The sequence below is a fragment of the Sander vitreus genome, chromosome 20 (assembly GCF_031162955.1).
Source record: "Sander vitreus isolate 19-12246 chromosome 20, sanVit1, whole genome shotgun sequence".
NCBI lineage: Eukaryota > Metazoa > Chordata > Actinopteri > Perciformes > Percidae > Sander > Sander vitreus.
The window spans coordinates 1,446,282-1,468,574 of record NC_135874.1 but is presented as its reverse complement, the minus strand read 5'-3'; the positions used below and the strand labels follow the sequence as shown (position 1 = coordinate 1,468,574).

The window sequence follows — 22,293 nt, the reverse complement described above, 5'->3', positions numbered from 1 at the left end:
TTAAATACGTTTTGTCGGGGCTGAACGTGCCTGGTTGAATGACTATAAATGCAGCTTTGCAGTTATGGTGCGTTCCATTTACCTTGGTAGCCAGAGCAGGGAATGATGTCACACCCAAGTTGACCCCGTTCCGGTAAAAGTTGGAATAACTGTTATTTCACAGTGGGGTTTGCTCTATCCAGGTTAGCCATTGTTAGCAATACCAGACGATAACAACGCAATAGAATGTTTTTGTGCATACATACAGCGTAACACTGTCCACAGATAGAAGTTAGTAAAGTAGTGTGTGTACGACTGATTTAGTGAGACAATATAAGGACAAAAGAGCTAATCAACGGTTTGTTTCTACGGCTTTCACTACGGTTGATGCATGGAGCAGCCATCTTGGATTTTGAGGTTGGGGTACTGTGAGGTTCCCCTCACTTTCCGAGTCGGAAATCCGCTTTTAGGGGGCGTTCCAGATGACATTTTCGACTTGGGAACTCAGAAATTCCGACTTCGAATTTATGGGTGTTTGTTTTGAAAGCCCATCGCTGTCTCCTGTACCACTCTCTGCCTGAAATGTTATGCCCAGCGGGGATGCGGTTTTACTAAAATGCAAATATCACTAAAACCAATACTGAGGGGGAATGATAAAAATAATATTTTAATGAAAAGTGACAACACTTCACAATTGCGTGTCATCCTTGCATGCAGCGTGGTTTTTGATTGACATATGTCAACTGGGTATTGTGAATGATGAATGGTAGACAGAAGACAGTGACACAAGCTAGTTAATTATCAGAGCAACACGGTTTAAACATTTTTTCTTACGTACTTAAATGATAAATGGCAATTTTGTGTTGTGCATGATGAATGGAAGACATAGTCAGTCACATCACGACTGTTTGAATCAAATCGGCTTTAATTAGATCACTTAATCATTTATCACTCCATTTTTGTATGTTATTTCCACCCCTCATAGCACACAACCTCTCTGTTTGACAACACAGGCCTGTGTGACGAACGGTGTATTTCTGTCCGACAGGGTTCAGAGGTGCCACAGAACTAAATGAAAGGAGGATTGTTCTAGTCGGGAAGACCGGAGTGGGAAAGAGCGCAGCAGGAAACACCATCCTGGGAAGAGAAGCGTTTGAGTCTGAGCTGTCTCCGTCTTCCATGATGTCTGAATGCCAGAAAGCTAAGGGGAATGTCAGCGGTCGAAACGTCGCCGTCATTGACACTCCAGGGCTGTTCGACACGAATTTCACTCAAGAAGAAGTGTTGAAGAGGATCAAGATGTGCATCTCTCGGTCTGCTCCTGGTCCTCACGCCTTCCTGGTGGTTCTCCAGCTTGGCAGGTTCACCCAGGAGGAGAAGGAAACCGTCCAGAGGATTCAGACCACTTTTGGTGAAGATGCGGCTAAATACACGATGGTGTTGTTCACACACGGAGACCAGCTAAGGAAGCAAAGCATTGAGGGCTTTGAGTCCTGAACTGCAAGCCATCACTCAGAAGTGCTACCATCGATACCATGTCCTTAACAATCAAATCAAAAGACCCTAAACAAACCAGTAAGCTTCTGGACAAAATTGACAAGATGTCTATGGCCAACAGTGGTAGCTACTACACCAATGAAATGTTCGTTAGAGCAGAGGCAGCCATAGAAAAGGAGAAAATGTGACTCCTGACAGTTAGAAGCAAAGAGGCAGAAAGAGCTGGACGAACTGAGAGCCAAATATGTGGGAGAGACCTACCGTAAGGAGGAGAACCGGGTAAATATAAGATACAAGTATGAAGCCAGAGCTCAAGCTGAAAGATCAAACAACTTCATATCTGCTCCAGTAATCGCTATAGCAACAGCCTGTGGTGCTGCTGTCGGAGGTCTGCTTGGAGCTGCAGGAGGTCCAATCGGTATAGTAGTTGGAGTCGCAGCTGTTGGAGCCACCGTTGGTGTCATATCAGTGAAAGTTTCAGAGCATTGCCATGTGCAATAAGGACTGTAGATCACACAGTCAAATAATGTATGTAAATATGTTTATATATGATTATTTTCTAGGATAAATCTAGCCCTCTAGTCTTATGTAATCTCGTTGCACATATAATTTGCATTAAAGATAACTCTCGTATTCACTTTTTGTTGATAACTGAAATATTTTGTACCTGAAATAGGAGTTAATTGACTTGTATTATGCCGCACATTGAAAGGTATCTTGACTGTAGGCTATTATATTTGTGTAACATAATTCAAATTATTAATGTACTTACCATGATGTATTGTGACTGAATGATATGCAGCATCTAAATAAATAGTGGTAAACTGTATATGCTAGATGCTATTTGAGGGAGGATGCTATGCACCTTAATAGCAAAATGACCAAAATGTATGCTCCTTGTTAACCTGCCATCTCCCAGGTATAGGGGGGGCGAGGGGTTGTTTAGGTAAATACGTTAGTCTAGTCTGCCTGACTCATTGATACATTAGCTGTATGAGATTTGTTCAAGTTCAGTCTATGGCCCCAACCATGGCTCTGAAATATCATCAGACTAAAGGATTGCACACCAAGTCTGTATTTTTCTAAAACTTTCTTCCGTTTTCGGGACAGGTTTGATTTTCTGCTGGTTTTTTTCCGCATCCGGGGATCGAGGATGGTAGGTTCCGATTGCAAAACTTCTTCTATGTAAAGATATATAGGAGTAATGGAGTCATGAGAGAATGAAGTCACACTCCCTCTCTGTGTGTTGTAATCCGAGCTTCTCTGCTTTGGTTTCGATAGGCTGCGAGTGCATGTTACTGCATGTGGCCGTGAAAAAACATAGGTATTTTACGTAATGGGGAACGGTCTGTGAGAGCCATGTGGAGGATATTTGGAGAACAGCCCCTTAAAACTACAAAACTACATTTTATGCTTACTGTGCTTTTGTCAGCTTTGAATTGAATGTTTTTTTTTGTCTGCTCTAGAAATATTTCTATATTCTAGATGTGTTATTCTCATTATTATAGTGTATCCCCTGTATATTGTATAGACTTGGGAACACAGATTAGCTCAAACTCTGATTACCATATAAATTCAGGAATCTGAGTGTGTATAAGACTCATGAAACACACAGAAAGTTAGCATAAGATTTGAGTACCATATAAGTCCAGGAATTTGAGTGTATGCATTACTGTACCATATGATGAAGTTGAACGGGAAAAGAGATGGAGCATCTGCCTGGAAGACAGGGGGGAGAGAGGAGGGAAAGAGGAGGGAGGCGCTTTTAAGCAAAGAGAATAAAAGATTAGCAGTTTGGTCAGGTGGGGTGCACATTTGGACAGAGCCTGAGTGAACCTGTACCCCGTATACTTTTAATTTCACATTTTTTATTTCAGCGCTAAAACATTACAAGCAAAACATTAAACCATATTGAAACAACCCTTTAATTCCATACAAAACAGTGTAACATTGTTCACAATTATACCCGACAGCAAATGGCAAGGGTACATGTATTATGCTACATTATGTGCGCATTTGTTATCTTAATTCTTGTGTAAAACCTTTAAAAAAAAATCTAATCTATATTTAGCCCACTTAAGTGTTAATAAATTAAATTGATCACAATATTCACAGCGTGGTTTAAATCATTCTTTTGCAGTTTAAGGGTCTGTACTTGAAACCGTCAACAAAACAGCAGGATGGGATTGCCTCCACACTGCTCTCCCAGACCGTTCCCCAGTACGTGAAATACTAACGTACAAGTGCAGCCGGACCGGCTATCAAAACAAAAAGCAGAGAAGCGAGGGAGCGTGACTTCATTCTCTGCTCAGGACGCCATTACTCCACTACATCTTTACATAATAAAGCTTTTGTATTTATGTTCTGGATGTCGAGTTCAGCCCCTTTAGATCACTATTCTGCCACCACAGCAAAGTTATCAAACTGAGCCAGTTCAAATGAGTGTGTTCCTATGGCTGCCCAGCCATTCTTTGGTGTCTCAACCATAGCCTTCTTCCACAGTGGGTATCCATTTAGCAGCCCTGACGCATACGGACCCTAAAGGAGAGAGGGATCAAAGTGACAAGTTACAGGAAATGGGTTTACTACGTACACTTACCAACTTTATTAGACACAGTATGACTTTATAGACTATCTGCTTGCTCATGCTGATGGTCAGTCACATGGATGTGACAAAAAAAAAGCGTGCAAATGTGGCTGAGGGGTTCTGCTACCATGTGATTACATCGTAACCCACATTAACAAGTTAGCCTGGAAACCAGCTGAATCTGCAAGCCCATGTTTCATTTGCTATGGCCCCCCCTCCCATTCAAACAGAATTCCAGCCAAAGAGAAACTGGACGGACCAATTACAACCATTTATCTCGCATTGGGCGGGTTTAAGACAATGACAAAAGAGCGTGTTGATGGAATGATGCAACTGCCATTCTCTGTCCAGTGCAACACGGCAGGCTCACTAAACTCAGGTCAAACTGTCAAAGTAGGCGCTGCTGATCGACTATCAATCAAGATTCTGCTACTCTATTGCATATTTCTCGCCTTAATTCTCTCAGAAACACATTTTAGTGTACCGAAATTTTGAAAAAGTTTGTGACCCAGGTGTCATTTTTTTTCCTGCTTCAAAAACGGGCCGAGCACCGCCCCAAATTGCATGCACCACTCAGCGCCACGTTGTTTGCGATGCCCTGATTGGCTGTAGGTCATGTTCGTTGCTCCGATTGGCTGTAGGAAACCACCCTGACACTCCACCTTCACGCCACTGGTCTCTCTCTGCTGTAATGCTCTTTGCTCTTTATTTTTTATTTATATCTTTATTTTTAACTTAATAGATACTGTGTACATATAATTATACTTATATTGTTTATACCTATACTTATATTGTTTAATATTCCATCTAAAGAATGTGTGACGTGCACCAACACCACCAAAACAAATTCCTTGTATGTGTTAAAAAACGTACTTGGCAATAAAACCCTTTCTGATTCTGAGGTCACGTGCGTTGCTCTGATTGGCTGTAGGTCATGTTCGTTGCTCTGATTGGCTGTAGGTCACTTTCGTTGCTCTGATTGGCTGTAGGTCACGTTCGCTGCTCGTTGATTGGAGTGTCAGTACAAAACCTTTCCAAACATTAAGAAGCTAAAGTCTCCACTTACTTCCACAGTCAGTGATAAGGTGTTCCAACCATATGCTAGGGTACCAGACTGTCCCTCTGCAAGTACTGTCTGTCCAGCTGTTGACAAAAGAAAAGAACAAAACAGTCTATTTTTAGGAAGTCAGAAAGTATTGAGAGACGGACTAACACTTGGCTGTTTTTTTGTCTTTCCACGGCATTTTTTGACAATAACAAACACAGAATATTGCCTGCCTTATTTTTTAAATGTCTACCCAAAAATCGGAGAACATTTTTCTATTGAAAGATTTCCTCATTATTGGTCTCCATAATAAAAATGTGTACTACTGACCGAGATCATTGGTAACTTTGTATGTGCCATCTGCAAACACCCAGAAGAAGACTCCTTTAGCGCTGCGGACTGACTGGCCTCCTTTATCCACCCTGGCTGCTATGAACACACCACCGGTCTTAACGCTCTCCATGAAGACATCACATACAACCGTCAGATTCTGCCTGTAACAGAACAGTGAGTTGGTACATTGGATAGAAATCTGGCACACTCCTGGATTTTAGACCGTTAAGTTAGCATATGTATATGCCAAGTTATATTCTCACTGGGACACCAGCGCTGAAAATGAACACTATGAGGTCAGTATTTTCCCTGGGTTCGTCAAAGACTTTTGCATATTTTGCGGAGGGGTTAAGGGGTCCTCCCTCAATTTTTTTTTTGTGATTTTCAATAGAAATAAATCATCAATTTCACATCCTTTTGGAGCATTATTATCACCATATCTGTGTCTCAAACGCTGGAAAAGCTAGAGCAGATAGTAAATAAATAACACTCAAAAAGCTTAAAGACAACAGTCGCTGAAGAAGTCCACTGTAGACCAAACTACAACCATTAGATCTGAGCGTCATTTAGTTAGTATTGATGCTCACACTGATTTGAAATTTAATTTGGCTTAGGTGGTGCCAAAATCAGCATTGGCTGCACCTAAGCCTTATAATGGTGGGATAAACTCTGGAGGTACTTAAAGGTACATCCCCTCACCACTGATAGTCTCCTATTACACTGATGGTCTGGTCAGCATCAGCCACCCATGTGATGGGTCTCTCAGTCAGAACCTGTCGTAAGGTGAAGACGTGAGGCCCAGGGTCGGTCATGTTGATGTAGTACTCAAACACTCCCGTCTGGTCAGCAAAGTCTGGAGCTTCTGAGAAGGAAGGGGTTGCTACATGAGGTTGGATACACAGATGGAGAAGATGGAGACTATTAAGGCCTTGTTTCTTCCATTTTTTTCCCCAAAGATAACAGTACAGAGTTCAAGAATAATATAAAACATTGACAAAAATAAATTTGAGAAAGCTCAGTTTGAACTATGGCCCTGTCTTAATATGTACTAACTTTTCACAAATAAGAGCTTTTCTGTATTAAACATATATACATACTTTATTAATACAAATCTTTCCAAATGATTTAACTCTCTGGTTTCACTTTAGTAAGCCAACAAAACCTCATCTATTGCACTTAATGTGTAATATAAGTGAGGTTGTAGTTTGATCCTGTACAATTATTATTTTTCCTTAAAGTGCCCATATTATGCTCATTTTCAGGTTCATAATTGTATTTTAAAGGTTGTACCAGAACAGGTTTACATGGTTTAATTTTCAATAAACATCATATTGTTGTTGTACTGCACAGCTCTCTCACTGCTGCAGATCCTCTTTTCACCTGGTCTCTGTTTTAGCTACAGAGTGAGACCTCTTTTCTTCTTCTGTACTACCTTTGATTGCACTTGCACATGCTCAGTAGCTCAGATGTAGATCATGTCAGCTAGCTAGCTCCATAGACAGTAAAAGAAAGGCTGTTTCTCCACCTTCAGTCAGTTACAAGGCAGGATTAGCTGGGAGACTTCTTCTAAATGAGGGCGCACATGGAAGTAGTTCTTTTGGAGATTATGGTGAACTAATGTGTGTTGTAGCAGTGCTTTGCTACTGAGAATGAGGTAGCATGCTAGCATTAGCATTAGCGTTAGAATGCTGACGCTAACGCTACGAGCTAACGGTTGCAGTTAGCCAGCTTGTTTCAGCTTGTGACGTCACAAGCCGTGTCGATTTTGACCAGCTGACCCAGAGACTGAAGACAGGACACATTCAGAAACTGTATCTCACTCAGAACAGCATGGATGGATTTTTTTCAAAGTTTGTATGCGTGGGGAAGCACCAGAGACACAAAAGAACACCCCAAATCCCAGAAAAAGTGTTTTTTTCATAATATGGGCACTTTAAAGAAATGTCCTTATCATTTCCTTATCTGGTATATCAGAATTGCATGATATCGCAAGAGTTCAATGACCAAACTTGTAAATAATTGGGGTTGTGTATATGCCATACTTACGAACATTAAAGTTGTCCTTGTAGAGTTTAGGGAAGCGAGCAGAGGGAGGGCAGTCAGGGTAACTGCCTTTCTGTCCAGTTGTAATTGTGGTTAATGTGTAAACCTCATCTTCAGCAAGGTTTAGGGTCAATGATCCATCTAAAAGCTGAAAGCATCATAAAGACGTAAAAACTGTGTTAAAGTTGTTGCGTGGTGCCAACATGTCTTGTACGAAGAATCTTCCCTCTTGAATCTCTGAACTGCCTCTTTTACCTTCAGTGGAGTTAGTTTCTCAAAGAAGAAGGGCTTTTTTGTCTTGAAGTTAAACTGTGATCGCCATACTTGGAGTTCCTTAATGGAGGCCTAGGAAAAATAAATAACCTAGAATGAGACAAACACATCACTCACTAATTTTAAACAGTGTGATGACGACCTCAGAGGAACTTACAAAGGACCCCTTCAGCTGGAAAGTTGCATTCTGGGATGTCACATTGAAGGGAAGGAGTGGAGGTCGTATGCACACTGAATGATCACGAGTCTGTAAAGGAAAAGGGGAAAAACATTGAGAAATTTCAGTGGTTTAGTGTAACCGTATTTAATGCATCTGCTACTTTGTGAGCATATGAAACAAAAATAATACAAGAGGCTCCACAGCAGCTTAAACATGACAGCGACGCTTGATTTCAACACTGAAAACTAAAAATATTCTGTACAGCTACACCCTTAAGAACTTTATAAGATCTTTTTTTTTTTTAAATACGGATTTCAAAGTATACAACCAGAAGATGAAAACATTGGAAGCAAAAAGGAAAAAACCAAAACAGGACAGCCCAACTTGCCATGGTTTCTATGACAACAGTGAGGTTTCCTTTCCCGTCAGTCAGGGCTACATAGCTTCCACCTTGGGCCAGATGTCCAACAGTTTGCAGGTAGGTCCATCCTGGCTGGGTGAACTGAGTGGTGTGGGCTATAAGGAAAACAATACAGTGCAAAATTGTAACATTTGCTAATTCAACCGTTTCGGATAACAAAGAGTAAAAACAAAACAGCTGTTTGACATGATATTCTTTCACAACCAAAGAGTCATCTCTTTAAGAGCCACAACAATCAGTCAGAGAGCCCCCATAATTGTCAACTATCAATCTAAATCACTCACTCTAACAAAAAAATATAAACTCAAAAGTTAGCTTTTCATATCACTTCTCTATAGGTTCAATTTAAATGAGGTCATTTCTGTGTCACGTCAAACATGTGGCCCATCCCACATGGGTTCCCAAAACACACGTCAAACAGAAAACCTGTACAGAAAGGCACTTTCTTGCAACATATACTGAGCCAAAAGAAAGACACCAAACAAAGAAATGGTCCTGCAATTGTGCAGAATAGCAGAAAGAACCCTTTTTCTAAAATCCTAAATTTGTTTCCCAATAAAAGGGTTTGACTTCCATGTTTTGTATGGGAATATCTAACTCAACCTTGTACAGTGACCATGTGTTAGTAAGTAAACCCTTAAATTCTGCTAGTAGAAACCCCATTTATTTCATAAAAGGTAACAGGGGAGTGGCAGGTAGGTGGAAGGCTAAACATCTGTGTGCAGTGTGGCCTTGTGGCTACATGGTGTGTGATGACGCATGAGCCGTTGAGACACAGGGGACACTGACTGACAGTAATCACTGAGTGTAAACATGGGAGAGCAACATGCATTCCCACAGTGCTGGTAGTCACTTGTATGCATTATCAAATCATTTGACAGAAGTCAAAGCAGAAAGTGACAGAAAATGAGGGAAGAGAGACAGGCAATAACATGCGACAAAGGTTCCCCAGCCATGTTTTGTGCCTTAACCCAAAAGCCACATGGACGCCTCTCTGTTAAGGCTTGTTAATAGCTACGTTACTGTTACAAGCCAGGCTGCATTTCCTTAGAACCAGAGGTTTGCGAACCACCATTCAGAGCCACAGTTCTGGCAAACTGACAGTACAAAAGCAACTCAAAACTCTCCTGCTCATAATTTGATATGCGTGACAATTGAAAATTGAGAGCATTGCATCATGATCTTGTAAATTCACAGCTTTATTTTTTAAATGAGCCGCACATCTGAAAGTTCTCCTTGTTGTTTGCTGCATTTGTAAGCACACTTCTTGTATTTGTATTTGAAATACAGTAAATGTGTTTTACCTGTGATCCAGATAGGAGACTCCACCACATAGTTGCCGCTCCAGGGCTCCTCTGCTGTCATCAACCCGTCTCTGCCGAAAGGCAGCTCGTCGTAGTAGCTGGCCACCAGGTTCCAGGAGATGGTACTGGAGGAAGAACACCAGACATCAAGCAGACAGCTGCACACAGAGGCTTCACCCAGGCTTTCCCTGCATAGTTACAGTCACTTCTATACTCACCATGGTATCCGATTCTTGATTTTTACACCTTAAACATGAAGTATTTTCTCTTTTGTTTGCTTTAAACTGATAAATAAAATAAACGGATTCAAAACTATAAAAAGTTCAAACTTTTGGTAAGACATGGCTGAGGCCATGTCTATAATGCATTATAATCTGCTTAGAGCAATTTTATAATTATAGTTATAAGCACTCATAAATATTTATACTGCTTTATAACAATAATCATAACACATTATTCAATATTTTATAATGACTTCTAAGGGCAACTGTATCACAATACTTCATAACTGTTGATCATTCGCTGACTTTTTTGGCGTCACCAGCATAGCTACACTGACACCTATGTCGTTATCATAGCAACCCATGAAGATAGGTTGGTGATGTCTGGACACACAAATCCGATCTGATTATTTGCTTATAAAGGAGGAGTTGCAGAGTTCGCCTAGACCGGCGGGGGAGGGTGTGTATCCACAGTCACGGCATGCCCCCTCCCTATCTCTGCAGCTCTTAGCTATGCTGTTATAGTTTAAGACTGCCAGGGACTTCCTTTGACACACTGAGCTCCTCTCTCGTCTCACTTTTCATCTGTGTGCAAATGCTTGTTACTAACCTAGCTCTGGGAGCTTATTCCCCGGAGCCCTTATGTTTTCTCGCCCCACAGTTTTCCATGGATTAGAGTGCCACCTAAATCATGGTTGCAGCTGTCGCCGTGGTCCTGCTAGGTGCCCTGCTATGCCCTGATACGTCCTGCTATGCGCTGCTACGCCGTGCAGTGTCCTGCTACGCTGTGCAACGTCCAGCTACGCCCTGCAGTGCCCTGCTACGCCATGATTACAACTACTACCATTTCTAGTCACTGTTCCATTATCTTTATTGTGACTATTATTGCCACTATCCATCACACCCCCAACCAGCACCGTCAGACACCGCCTACCAAGAGCCTGGGTCTGTCCCAGGTTTCTTCCTAAAAGGAAGTTTTTCCTCGCCACTGTCACACTAAATGCTTGCTCTTGGGGGAATTACTGGAATTGTTGGGTCTTTGTAAATTATAGAGTGTGGTCTAGACCTACTCTATCTGTAAAGTGTCTTGAGATAACTCTTGTTATGATTTGATACTATAAATAAAATTGAATTTGAATTATAACAGGGCAGACAGTCTGTCTTAACGATCCAATTTAAGAAACAAATTAAGTTAATGTAGCCTTAAAATAGCCTTATAATCACATTACAATGCATTAAAATAGTGATAGTGCATTATACAATGATTACAATGTATAATAACTGAGAATTATATGATCCTTGCAAAATAAGTATCAGTGAGTGACCAGCTATTATGAAGTGTTATGATCTTGTGATTACAAGTCCTTGTAAAATGCTGTAAAGTGTGTTATGTTGATTGTATAACATTATGAATATTTAGGAGTGCTTATTACTATAATGATACAGTGCTATAAGCAGATTATAACACACATTGTAAACATGGGCTTCATAGAAAGTGTTTCCGAACTTTATTTTTTAATTTTCTTGCATAGGTTAAAAATGAATGGCTGGAGGAATTGAAGTTATAATCCATCCTAATGAAATAAACACATTTGGTCAGAAATGCTCATTTCTTTACAACAATGTATTGCTTTTGTATTTACTTACGAAGTCATGAGTCCGTTGACGTAGTTCTGGTTGAGGATGCGAGCCCAGCAGCCTCCTCCCACCTCATCGTTGAAAGTGCTGTAGTCCTCCGACGACCACAGCTTCTTCTTAGTCTTTACAGCCTCCATCACTGTGTTGGTGCCTGGGTAGTGGGCCCTGCATGACACACATACAACCCACAAGGAAGTTCAGAAAACATCTGGCTCTCAAAAGTTATGAGATAACACATCAGTGACTGAGCATAAACTAGCATGTAGTCAGATGGTTTAAATAAAACCTATAGGAACGAGTAGTGCAGCTACACTGTGCAATGTACTGAAGCTTTACATACGGTCACTTACTGTACTGTCTGGCTAATATTAGAGGTGATAAGAAATCAATACTTTCTGTCCAACATATCAAAGAAGTAGTAAGTATCAAAAGTACTGAAAGTTGGCAATAATGCTTTGTCGTATTATTTTGTCTCGTTTGATTTGATTATACACCATCGTAATTAATGAAATATCATTTCATTTAGCCAAGTGCCTATTTTGTTAAATGAAGACAGGTATCCAAAAATTGAAATACTGAGGTCAATACTGTTAGAGATGTTTGAAAATTAAAAAAAGAAGAAGCTAGTAATATATCTGCCTATATTTGTCTAACATAAATAAGCATTTGTGATAAGAATCCCTTGAATTTGGTTACTAAAGAATTTTGATCCAGATATGTAGTGATATACAGTTATACACATTTATACAGTTGACAAAAACATGTGCTCTCTGGTGAACAAACCATGTAACAGAGACACTGTTTCAGAATTATTTTAAACATATCTTTGATATTTCGATATGGACATGCAACTGATCAGAAATCTGTCACAGAAAATATGATTGGTGCTTCTCTAGTAGCTTACAAAACACAAAACAGATGGAAGAATACGAGCAGATCCTCATGCACACACATACAAAACAGAAGTGCTGTGACAATAGGCATATCAGTTTTATTAGAACTGTATCATACCATGCAGGTGAAGACTAATGACTACAGATTCAGTACTTGCGTATTAACCGTTGAGTATTTCAATCAAGTTAGAGACAGATTCTACAAGCTAATGTTACGCCGACTGGCAACAGAGGCTGTGTATGCAAAGGCCACGCGAGGAGGAGGAGGAGGATGATGATCCTACCCTATCACATCTACAGCTCTGCTGAGCTCTGGGTCTAGCAGCAGAGACAGGGCAATGGGCTCCCACAGGTTGTCACTGGCTATGATCCTGACACTCCCCAGACCACTCTTATCCAGAGTGTACCGCAGCAGCTGGTACAGCCAGTGACAGTCACACAGGAAGACAGAGAGCAGAGGAAGACAGTATTTCACTTTAGAGTATTTGCTGCGACCATGTAAAACTAAAAAACTTTGGAAATAAAGAAAACTGACTTTAAAGCTGATTTAATGGATTTGGCCACTTGTGGGCAGCCAGACGAGCTGAAAACACAGCATCTGAAATATTATCTTTTTAAGTTGATATGGCTAATAGGGCTGCACAATGAGGAAAATGTGTGATATGGTTGTTGAATATCCCGATAACGATATTACTTGTGATAAATCGATATTAAAAGTGTACACAGCTCTGCATTTCTGTTGATTTCAGTATTCTGCTAAAATACAACACATTGCTTGTTGAATTTAAAACAAAGGAAAGGAAATAATTTCCAACTCTTTTATTGAACATTGAATTGAATATAAAAGTCAGCACTGAGTTACATTTTAAAGTACAGTTTTCTACTGATATTCTCTTTCAACTAACACAAAAAGGGTTAGTCTTTCGCGACATGTCGCAGCCTTTCATGATGCCTTTATGGCGCCAGCTGATATTGCAATGACGATAAAAAAACATATCGTGCAGCCCTAATGGCCAACCGGTTTGAAAACTGTTGACTATTTAAACATCTTGCAGACACAGAGCAACAATTGTATTTATTCATTCATTCATTCATTCATTCATTCATTCATTTCTAGTGATCTTTCTGGGCAACTGACAAAAGTCCAATATTCACTCAGAGAACTATCCACCAACTCCTGAGAACATTTAAAATGTAGCTGCTAAATGCTGCTCTATGTTCACCAGCTAGTCTCTAACTGTGTCTGCCATCTGGGCAGGTGGTGTACGATGGGTTTATCAAAGCTTTTTGCAGAAAACGGCTGCTTGCTGCGACAGGAAATTAGGTTCATGAGAACAGAGCTTGTGGGCTGAAAATCAAAAAACAATGACCTAAGGAATGTAGCCAGCTATCATGTGATTTACATTTTGAAATTACTAGATTTCCACGATTCTGCAGTAGCATTTAGAACACCTAACGACAGCCTACATGTAACATGATACACAAATCAGGCATATGATTGGCAAAGGTCCAAAAAGCAGGAAAATATACTGAGCGCCTGCATCTAACCGCGCACAATTACTACCACGCCCTGCGTCCGCTCTGTGTGTCTGCCTGGCAGACTGTGTATAAAATGGCCAATTTAACATGCCAGTCCTCAATGAAACAGTGGCATGTGTCAACTTGCGTGTGCTAAGTTTGCACTAGCAGATTTTACAATGTTCCGAACACTGGTTTCAACAGTTTTTTCTACTTCTATATATGTATATATATGTGTATATGTATATCTGCTTCAGGCAGGCACGGTACTGCAGTGTTTACATTGCATACACTGCTACATGCTAATACCAGAGAAAGCTGTAATCTTGGCTGCAAATGTTTGTTATTTTCTCCCCACTTTCGGATCACATGTCTGGTTGTGTAATAATTGGTTAAGAAGCTTTTATTGGTGATTTTTCACAGTATAAAGTCCTGCAGTATACTCTGTTGCGATCAGTCTCCACCTGCAATGAACTGTAGACAGGCAGTGACAGCAGAGCACAGATGCAGAGACTCCCGAGAGCCAGAAACGCTGCAACAGAGCGTCTTAGACACAGTGGGAATACAGGGGCAGCAGCCATGGCCAGTATGAGAAAAATAAAGTGTCATACAGTATTTTCTGAGAGCAGAGATGCAGAGGTGGATGTTGCGATTTTAGGAATCAATACTGGATAATCAATCTAAAAAAATATGAATCAGATAATTGATTTTTCTGCCCAACCCTAGTGATTGTCTGCGGATTTGTCACTATGAGCGACACCTTTCACCGTACACATACTGTAGTAAAACATCAAAATAACCAGCTTTAAAATCTTAAGACAAAAAGCAACATTGTCTTATTTTTTTCTACATGATAGCAGCAATATACTGTACAGTTAAATACATCAAAATGTTTAGTGGTAAAAATGTCATGCTTAAGAGGAAAAGACTTTTCCATGCATATGGTACTAATTAGGTGCGGCACAGATGTAGCTTACCAATCTTCAAATCCAACAGAAAAAAAACAGCCACAAACATTCATTTTCGTCAGTAAACTCACAGCACATGGTTGAAACCCCAAACCTTTACATTGTAATTTCACTGACATTGGGTAAAATGCAGTGCCTGACTTGGACCAAAAATGTATTATAATATTTTGTTACATTATTATTGCTCCGGCCATGGGCTGCACACTGGATCTGGAGACTGGATGTGAAAGACGCACTTACGGAGCTGACGGTACTCAATAAGAAGTAAGGGTACTCATGTGGAAATAAATCAGAAGTGACTCAGTACCGGCCCATTTCCGGCACTGGTCAAATGAGTGATTATGCAGTAAGCATTTGTAAATTGTGCCACCTCTGTGTGTGACCTCAAGTCAACTGTACTTACCCAATCACCTCAACAGAAGCATTTAGGTATGGGTCAACCATTATAGAATTAGCGATGCTCCAATCACCATCTGCTGCGATGATGCCAACACCAGTGAGACCAACTTTATCCAGTGTGTCCCGGAGCACCTTGGCAACAAAGAAATGTTCTCAGAGGAACCCAGCTAAAACGTAAAATCCTCTCAACCACTCAGATTCAAATGTTGGGACACAACTCCATGTTGGTGGCTGTTTTTCTCCTTTAATTTACTGTTTAGGCCAAGCTTACCCATAATGCTCATTTGTCGATCAAATAAATGACAAGACATTTCAAGATAGGAGGTTAGACTTACCTTGATGTACTTGTTGTCATAGTTTCGCTCATTCCATATCTGAATAGATGAAAAGTGAATTTTAGTTACACAGCAAACCTGGCCAGGTTCATTTGGAATCTGCAGCTGAAACAAATCCCTTAAGCAGCACTAGTTCAATTTCTTCATGCAAAAGGGTTAAATGCCAATTCATTTTGTTGCATTGTGTAACTGCACCCGGATATTTACCCGGAACATTGTCACCAAGTTACAACTTGCGCAGTATTTTCATAGCTGGCCATTATTCCTATTTGTTATTTGTTTTCAACCGGTCTGACCCTCTGACTGCTTACGCTGGTCACGGTGTTTATGGAGCTCAGCTATTAACCTGATCACAGATTAATCTCGGTTGTTAGTTATTACATACATTACACAGGCCCCAAATATACACACATGCTCAAACAGGACCTATACATGCACTGATGGAGAGATGTCAGAGAGTGAGGGGGGGGGGGGTGTGCCCATTAAAGGCGAGCAGTTAGGGGTTCAATGCGTTGCTCAAGTGCACAAGTCCACACTCCATACTTGGTCCAGCCATCCTCCGGTTCCCAAGCCAAGTCCCTATGGACTGAGCTACTGCCACCCAATGTTGGTCTACTTATTAAAATAAAACCCAAGTTGTACCTTAGCCACACAACCGCAGTCTAAACAGGGTAAAACGCAACAGAGAACACAAGAGACAGTAAACAAGGAAACGGGGACTAAATTAACACAATAAAACAGGAAAAAAAACAGGAAAAAAAACAACCCAGGGAGGGCGGAGGGCGGAGGGGGTCCGGATGGGGAACGAACAAAAGTCAACCCAGGGAGGGCGAAGGGAGGACAGGGGAGGAAAAACAGGAGCGCTGGAACAGGCAACAGCGGGGCTCGGGAGCTGAGGGCAGCTGGGCTCGGGGACCAGAGGCTGAGGGCAGCGGCAAAGGAGGAACCCCTCTGGCGGCCGAGCAGGACGGCCAGGGCTGAGTGTCACTGGAGGCTGGACAGGCAAAGGATCAGCGGGACTGGAGCCAGGCGATGGGACAGCTGGGCTGGAGCCAAGCTAAGGCTGCCCAAACGTGGGATGGGACTGCAAAGATTAACTTGTTAGGTAGCCAGCAGCAGCGCTGGGTCTAACCTGTGTAACCTGATCCGTTGGGGATGCCGAGCTGTCCTTGGTAAGTGCGTTGTGCAACAGTAATAATCATCCGTGCAAAACACACTGCACTGTATATAGTTACATGGATTTAAAAAAATGTAGTAAGCGAGTTACTCGTTTCAGCCGGAGCATAGAGCTTGAACAAGAATGAGATTCAAAGTAAATGAGTACACACCCCAACATAGTGAATGTCCAGGTCATGGTACTGCTTGGCACCAAGGATCCAGTTCACCACGTATGCCGCAGTGATGTCTGGGTAATCATAGGGCCAGTTCTTACCATGGCCCACCCAACCAGGAAATGCCCAGGGCAAACCTACATGAAGACACACAACAGACAGACACATGCAAGGGTGAAGATGCATTGTTTACCACCAACATAATATCAATGTCAAACTAACGGCCTCAACAACGCAGTGCCGTTTTTATTCTGGATGCCCAGTAATACCATGGTGACAGTGGCGCATGCAGATGCGGTGGCTAGTAGCTCCCATGAACTTTACTACATTTTTGCTTAGTTGTCTTTTCGCCTGTTACTGAAGAACATAACATATAGCTTATATGGTAAATCCAACTGGGTGTTGTATATTTGCATAGGTAATTAAGTCATAGTTCGACATTAATCAATGTCAGTTTAAACAGCTGCTTGTTTGAGCTTACAGAATACTTTCTTACCTATAAGTGTGATATTTGGGTTCCTCTTCTTGGCCTCTTTCATTAGCCACCACTCATACCCTCGGAAGTAGTTCTCATCATTCTCATAGTGCATGTGTGAGGGCTCCGTTCCATCTTGGAAAAGATAACAAGACAACAACATTTTTTGAAACTCAACCGCAATAAGTGAGTTAATCATTGGCCTAGACTCTATTACCCACCACACCCACGATTTCACACTCAACATTGATGGCTCCATCGTCACCCCCTCTACCCAAATCCGCAAACTTAGAATCATCTTTGACCCCACACTTTCGTTCCTGCCCCACGTCAACCAAAACTGCCTTCTTTCACCTCCGTAACCTTGCCCGCCTCCGACCCTCACTGTTACTTACTGCTGCAGAAACACTCAGGCATGCATTTGCAACATCCAGGCTTGACTACTGCAACAATATCCTCTACCACAAACAAAGTCCTCAATAAACTTCAGGATGTACAGAACTCTGCTGCCCACCTACTTACCGGCGCCGAGTACCCTCACATGACCACATCACCCCAGTCCTCCATGAGTTCCACTGGTTCCCAGTTCAACACAGGATAAACTTTAAGAGTCTACTCCATACCTACAAAGCCCTCAACAACCTGGCATTTCCCACTATTTTCTAGCAATTAATAGGTTGACATATTAATCAATTAATATATATATATTTAAGTTGTGGAGTTAGGCTACCACATAACACTCACCAGTAGTCTGGGCATCTCCTCCAATCTCCACCTTCAGTATGTGCAAAGAGGCTCCGAAGTGTGGCTGAAGACGGGAAAAAGGCTTTACAGTTAGCTAGTTCCCAAGTCCTAACTTAACGTCACTTTAAATGAAACTGTATGAATGACTTGCATCGTATCATACCTTAAAAAGGTAGTCCAATATCTGGCTGCGGTAAGGCTCTGCATAATTTACTAGTAAACGAGACGTCGCCTAAAGGAAGTAGACGAAATGTTAACGTACAGGCTTACGTGCAGTTTAGTGTCACAAATTATTTTCCAAAAACTGAGTGTACCAAATGATGAGGGTCTTATTTGAGACAGGTTAAGGTTACCCAGACAGCAAGCCAACATTGAATAAATATTGATTTTCCATCTGAATCATCATTATGGTTGATATTGAAATTTCAATGCAAAATAAATGTTGAATCACCATTACCATATCGATGAAACCTGACGTTATTAATGTTGATGGCAACAACATTGGAACAACATTGATCTATTGTTATCTTTATGATTGATTAAGCATTGATATTTGGTTTACCGGGCGATATTGCCAATGTGTTGAAGGGTCATTGATTTAGAGTTGACCGTGAGATCATCAGGTGGTAGTACCAATGTACTGCACCGGACACATCTCATTTCTGGACTCTTGGGACCCATACGATCAGGTAAGCTTGTAATGTTAAATATGAATGAATTGTACCAAATCAAATACTGTTACTTGTTAACATGATGGTTAGTGTCCATCATGCGTTTGGATTATGCAAAAGACAACTTTTAAAAATAGCTAATGTTAACTAGCGTTAGCCACCATTAGCTAGCGTAAACTAGCAGTAACTAGTCTTAGAATATGATACAGATGAAGTTGGAAATGTTTTGGCAAGGAAGTGATTGGATATGACTGAATTTCCATTTGTAGTTGCATTATAGCTTTTGGATTTTGCTGAGGACAACTTTTAGAATTAGGTCATGTTAGCTAATGCTAGCTAACCTTAGCTAGCGCTAGTCTTAGCATAAAAATCTATTTTGAACTGATGACGTGACAGTATTTGTTGCTCTAATGGTGTTGTAATGTGTTTGTAGAGAAGAAAATGCCATGCCGAGAGGGAAAAAAAGATCACTTGCAGGAGGGACTGAAGCAAGTAAAAAGGTAACCTTCGTGTGTGTGTGTGTGTCCTGGGGGGGGAGGCCTCAGAAATTTTCCTCATAAAAGGTGTTACTGCAAGCTGATCCTTTTTGCCTCCCTTTAATTCGAATAAACCCATGCACATATTCTTGGGCAATTTTGAAAAGTGATTTGAATGTAGGGAGAACATGATAGGCTAGCCTACAACACTGGACAAATTGCCTTATCCTAAGCCTAGGCTACTGAATTTGTTTCCAAGTGTGCATATGTGGGTGTTCTGTTTAACTTAAAGGCTCATTTTTTTTCACCCAATTTACTTTTGCCCAGGCTGTGCAACAGTTGCTGCACTATGCGCCAGACAGGGCAGGTAGGACTGGACGGCAAACCAGTCAGACGTGAGAGGACCGTGAACTGTAAATATGCTAAAGAGGACAAATAATGAAATAAGTGGCTAATAAAATTAATTTGTTTTTACCTTAAACAGTGTGGTGTGGTCAGTGTTTTAGGCTAGGCTATAGGCATACAAGCTTTCAAATGTTCCGTCACTTTTTAACATCCTGGCCGTAGATAAAGCAGGATATTCATTACAGGCTATTTCATTTAGGGCATTACATTTTCGTATGCCTAGCAATACTTTTCTGTGGCTTAATAATGATTGAAATTCCACTGAAATCATATTGATCCTTAGTTCAGTTGAAATTTCAACATTGTTTCAATATTCCTGATAATTGAAATACCATTGAAATTCCGTTGATCTATGGACAGGATTTCAACGTTGTTTCAACATTAAAACAGGGTGCACAATTATGGAGCTATAACAGTGACAGTAACCTGTGGTATTGAAAATAAAAATTGGCACTGAAACAACAAATATTGGCACTGAAAAATGTTGAACTGAAATATAAAACCCAAACATTAAAAAGATATAATCTCACAATGCTATTCTTAGGGGTCCAAGCCCGAGTCTGCAAGAACGGGCAATAGCAAAGCTATGCAGTTCTTACAGCAGGGCTGTAGAACCCTATTGTTTTTCATTATTCTATCTATGAAAACACCAACTTTGCCATATCTCGGCCAAAATAAATGCTATCAACGCCAAACTTTAGATTCTTGTTTAGAAGGTCACCCACGCGTTTTACAAAAATTGGCCACTAGGGAGCGCTACAAGTACAAAAAGTTTATATCTCAAGAACCCCTCATCCGATTTTTACAAAATTTGTTGGGTACCATCTAGGGCCACTGAGGTCAACCCTAGAGTGGGGTACTGAGGGTCAAAGTGGGCGTGGCCTATGGGACCCACGTCTAAATTTACTACTTACGTTAACAACTTTAAATTTACAGGGTAGATATACAATGGGTCATGGACCACACCTACCAAAAAATACACATGTAGACCACTAGGTGGCGCTATAATGGTTTTTTTGCCTTTAACTCCCACATTACACATTAAAAATTCTTACATCGACGTGTTCCTTGAATCAAGCTGAATCACATGATATAGGCCACAAACCGCAAAACCAACTTTTTCGAACTCGTCCTAGGCCGTGTTCCAGATGGACGTGACCAAAACATCAGAGTTTGATGTTGATTCAATGACTTAATGACAATGGAGTGTTGATTTAACATAGTGTCAAAGACTGTTTGAAATCTGGGTGGGATTAAGGGTTGGGTAGCACAGGTGGTTCAGCAGGTTCATAATTAATTAAGAACATTGTATGACTATTTCAGGCAGCTAACTTTAACGTACGTTACGTCCTCCTGGAACATAACACCGTAAAGTTACCAGGAAGTAACGTTAGCCTAGATAAAAACTGACTGAACTCACCCCTCCGCCGCTCAAACCTCCAATTCCGTCAAAGACTCTCCCCAGACCTTCTTTATCATTCAGGAGATAAGTCTGAGACAAGCAGAAACTCAAAGACAAGCCGAGAAATAACACAGTCACCACCATCACTCGGTGCTCCATGCTGGTGAACTGGGAGTAGCGACTGTAATGCACGCTCACGCCTTCTGTAAGTCACATGACAATGCTGAGCAGTCACGTGGTCGCAAAAGAAATCACTGTTTTAATATTTCTTTTAAGATGTATATAAAACACCTTGTCCTTCCTTTAATTGACACCAAATAATGAAACTGTATAGTTTGGCAACTACCAATTACATTAATACAATACATTAATGTAATTGGTAGTTTGGCAACTATCATTTCCATTAATACAATGACAGTTTGCCCTTTGTGTGTATGTGAAAGCCCACTACAACATTTGAGATTTTCTCTAATACTCATTAAATAAATAAATATGCCTATGACATACATCCTCAAAATAAATAAACGAGGCAATACATATTTAAATGAATGTTTTCTTATTTAAAAACGGGCGTCTTTTAAATTATTACTTTTATTTATTTCAGGGCACTCTTATTTCATGAATCCACATATTTATTTATTTATTTATTGAATAACATTGACTTGTATTTATATAATTATATTTACATTTATTTATATATTTTTGCCTCATTTATTTATTTCAGGATGTATTTCATTGGCATCTTAAAATACATCCTGAAATAAATAAATGACGCAATAAATTTATAAATGAATAGGTTTTAATTATTATTTTTAAAAGATTATTTAGTTCAATTTCCTTCTCTTATTTATTTCAGGGGACTTTTATTTCTTAAGTCCGCATTTATGTATTTCAGGGGCCTGGAATGTCATAGCTCCACATTTATTTAATTATTTATCTATTTCATAATGCCACATTTATTTTACTCTGACTGTGTTCGAAACTTACGTGGTCTGTACATACTTCTACAGGTACAATCATAGACTGTTAATATTATGGGATGTAGCCATAGACTGTATAATACTAATAATATAGTCTATGGATGTAGCTAGTCTTCAGCACCCAACATTCTGGTGAGTTATGCTGCTTACATTTGTGCAACTAGCAGTGTATGTTGAATGTTATGTGTTGTGATA

The 22,293-nt window shown here is 40.5% G+C and overlaps 1 protein-coding gene and 1 pseudogene across 2 annotated transcripts; one reads left to right on the top strand and one right to left on the bottom strand.

Moving 5' to 3' along the window:
- Positions 1 to 1,017: 1,017 nt before the first annotated feature.
- On the top strand, positions 1,018 to 2,049 carry LOC144534913 (GTPase IMAP family member 9-like; annotated as a pseudogene).
- A 1,258-nt stretch (positions 2,050 to 3,307) lies between these two features.
- Positions 3,308 to 21,314, bottom strand: galcb (galactosylceramidase b). 2 transcript variants are annotated; one of them, XM_078277039.1, is made up of 17 exons: positions 21,137 to 21,314; positions 18,328 to 18,396; positions 18,165 to 18,228; positions 17,442 to 17,555; positions 16,943 to 17,082; positions 15,615 to 15,653; positions 12,679 to 12,809; positions 11,511 to 11,666; positions 9,643 to 9,767; positions 8,306 to 8,433; positions 7,915 to 8,004; positions 7,740 to 7,829; positions 7,488 to 7,632; positions 6,141 to 6,321; positions 5,439 to 5,602; positions 5,130 to 5,206; positions 3,308 to 4,014 (listed from the first exon to the last, which is right to left on the bottom strand). In XM_078277039.1, the coding sequence occupies exons 1-17, from the start codon at positions 21,275 to 21,277 to the stop codon at positions 3,871 to 3,873; spliced, it is 1,998 nt and encodes a 665-aa protein (XP_078133165.1). In that variant the 5' UTR covers positions 21,278 to 21,314; the 3' UTR covers positions 3,308 to 3,870. The 2 variants fall into 2 exon arrangements, with proteins under 2 accessions (XP_078133165.1, XP_078133166.1); XM_078277040.1 differs by lacking the exon at positions 12,679 to 12,809 and adding an exon at positions 15,284 to 15,411 and having other exon boundaries at positions 21,137 to 21,313.
- Between the last annotated feature and the right edge of the window lie 979 nt (positions 21,315 to 22,293).

What these genes read in the sequence shown, in the direction of transcription:
- galcb (XM_078277039.1), bottom strand. Translation starts at nt 21,277, where the DNA reads ATGGAGCACCGAGTGATGGTGGTGACTGTGTTATTTCTCGGCTTGTCT. An exon ending in GTCTCCTATCTGGATCACAG is followed by an intron (nt 8,434 to 9,642) that starts GTAAAACACATT and finishes TTTTCCTTATAG; the next exon opens with CCCACACCACTCAGTTCACC. An exon ending in CAAAGTTACCAATGATCTCG is followed by an intron (nt 5,207 to 5,438) that starts GTCAGTAGTACA and finishes TTTTGTCAACAG; the next exon opens with CTGGACAGACAGTACTTGCA.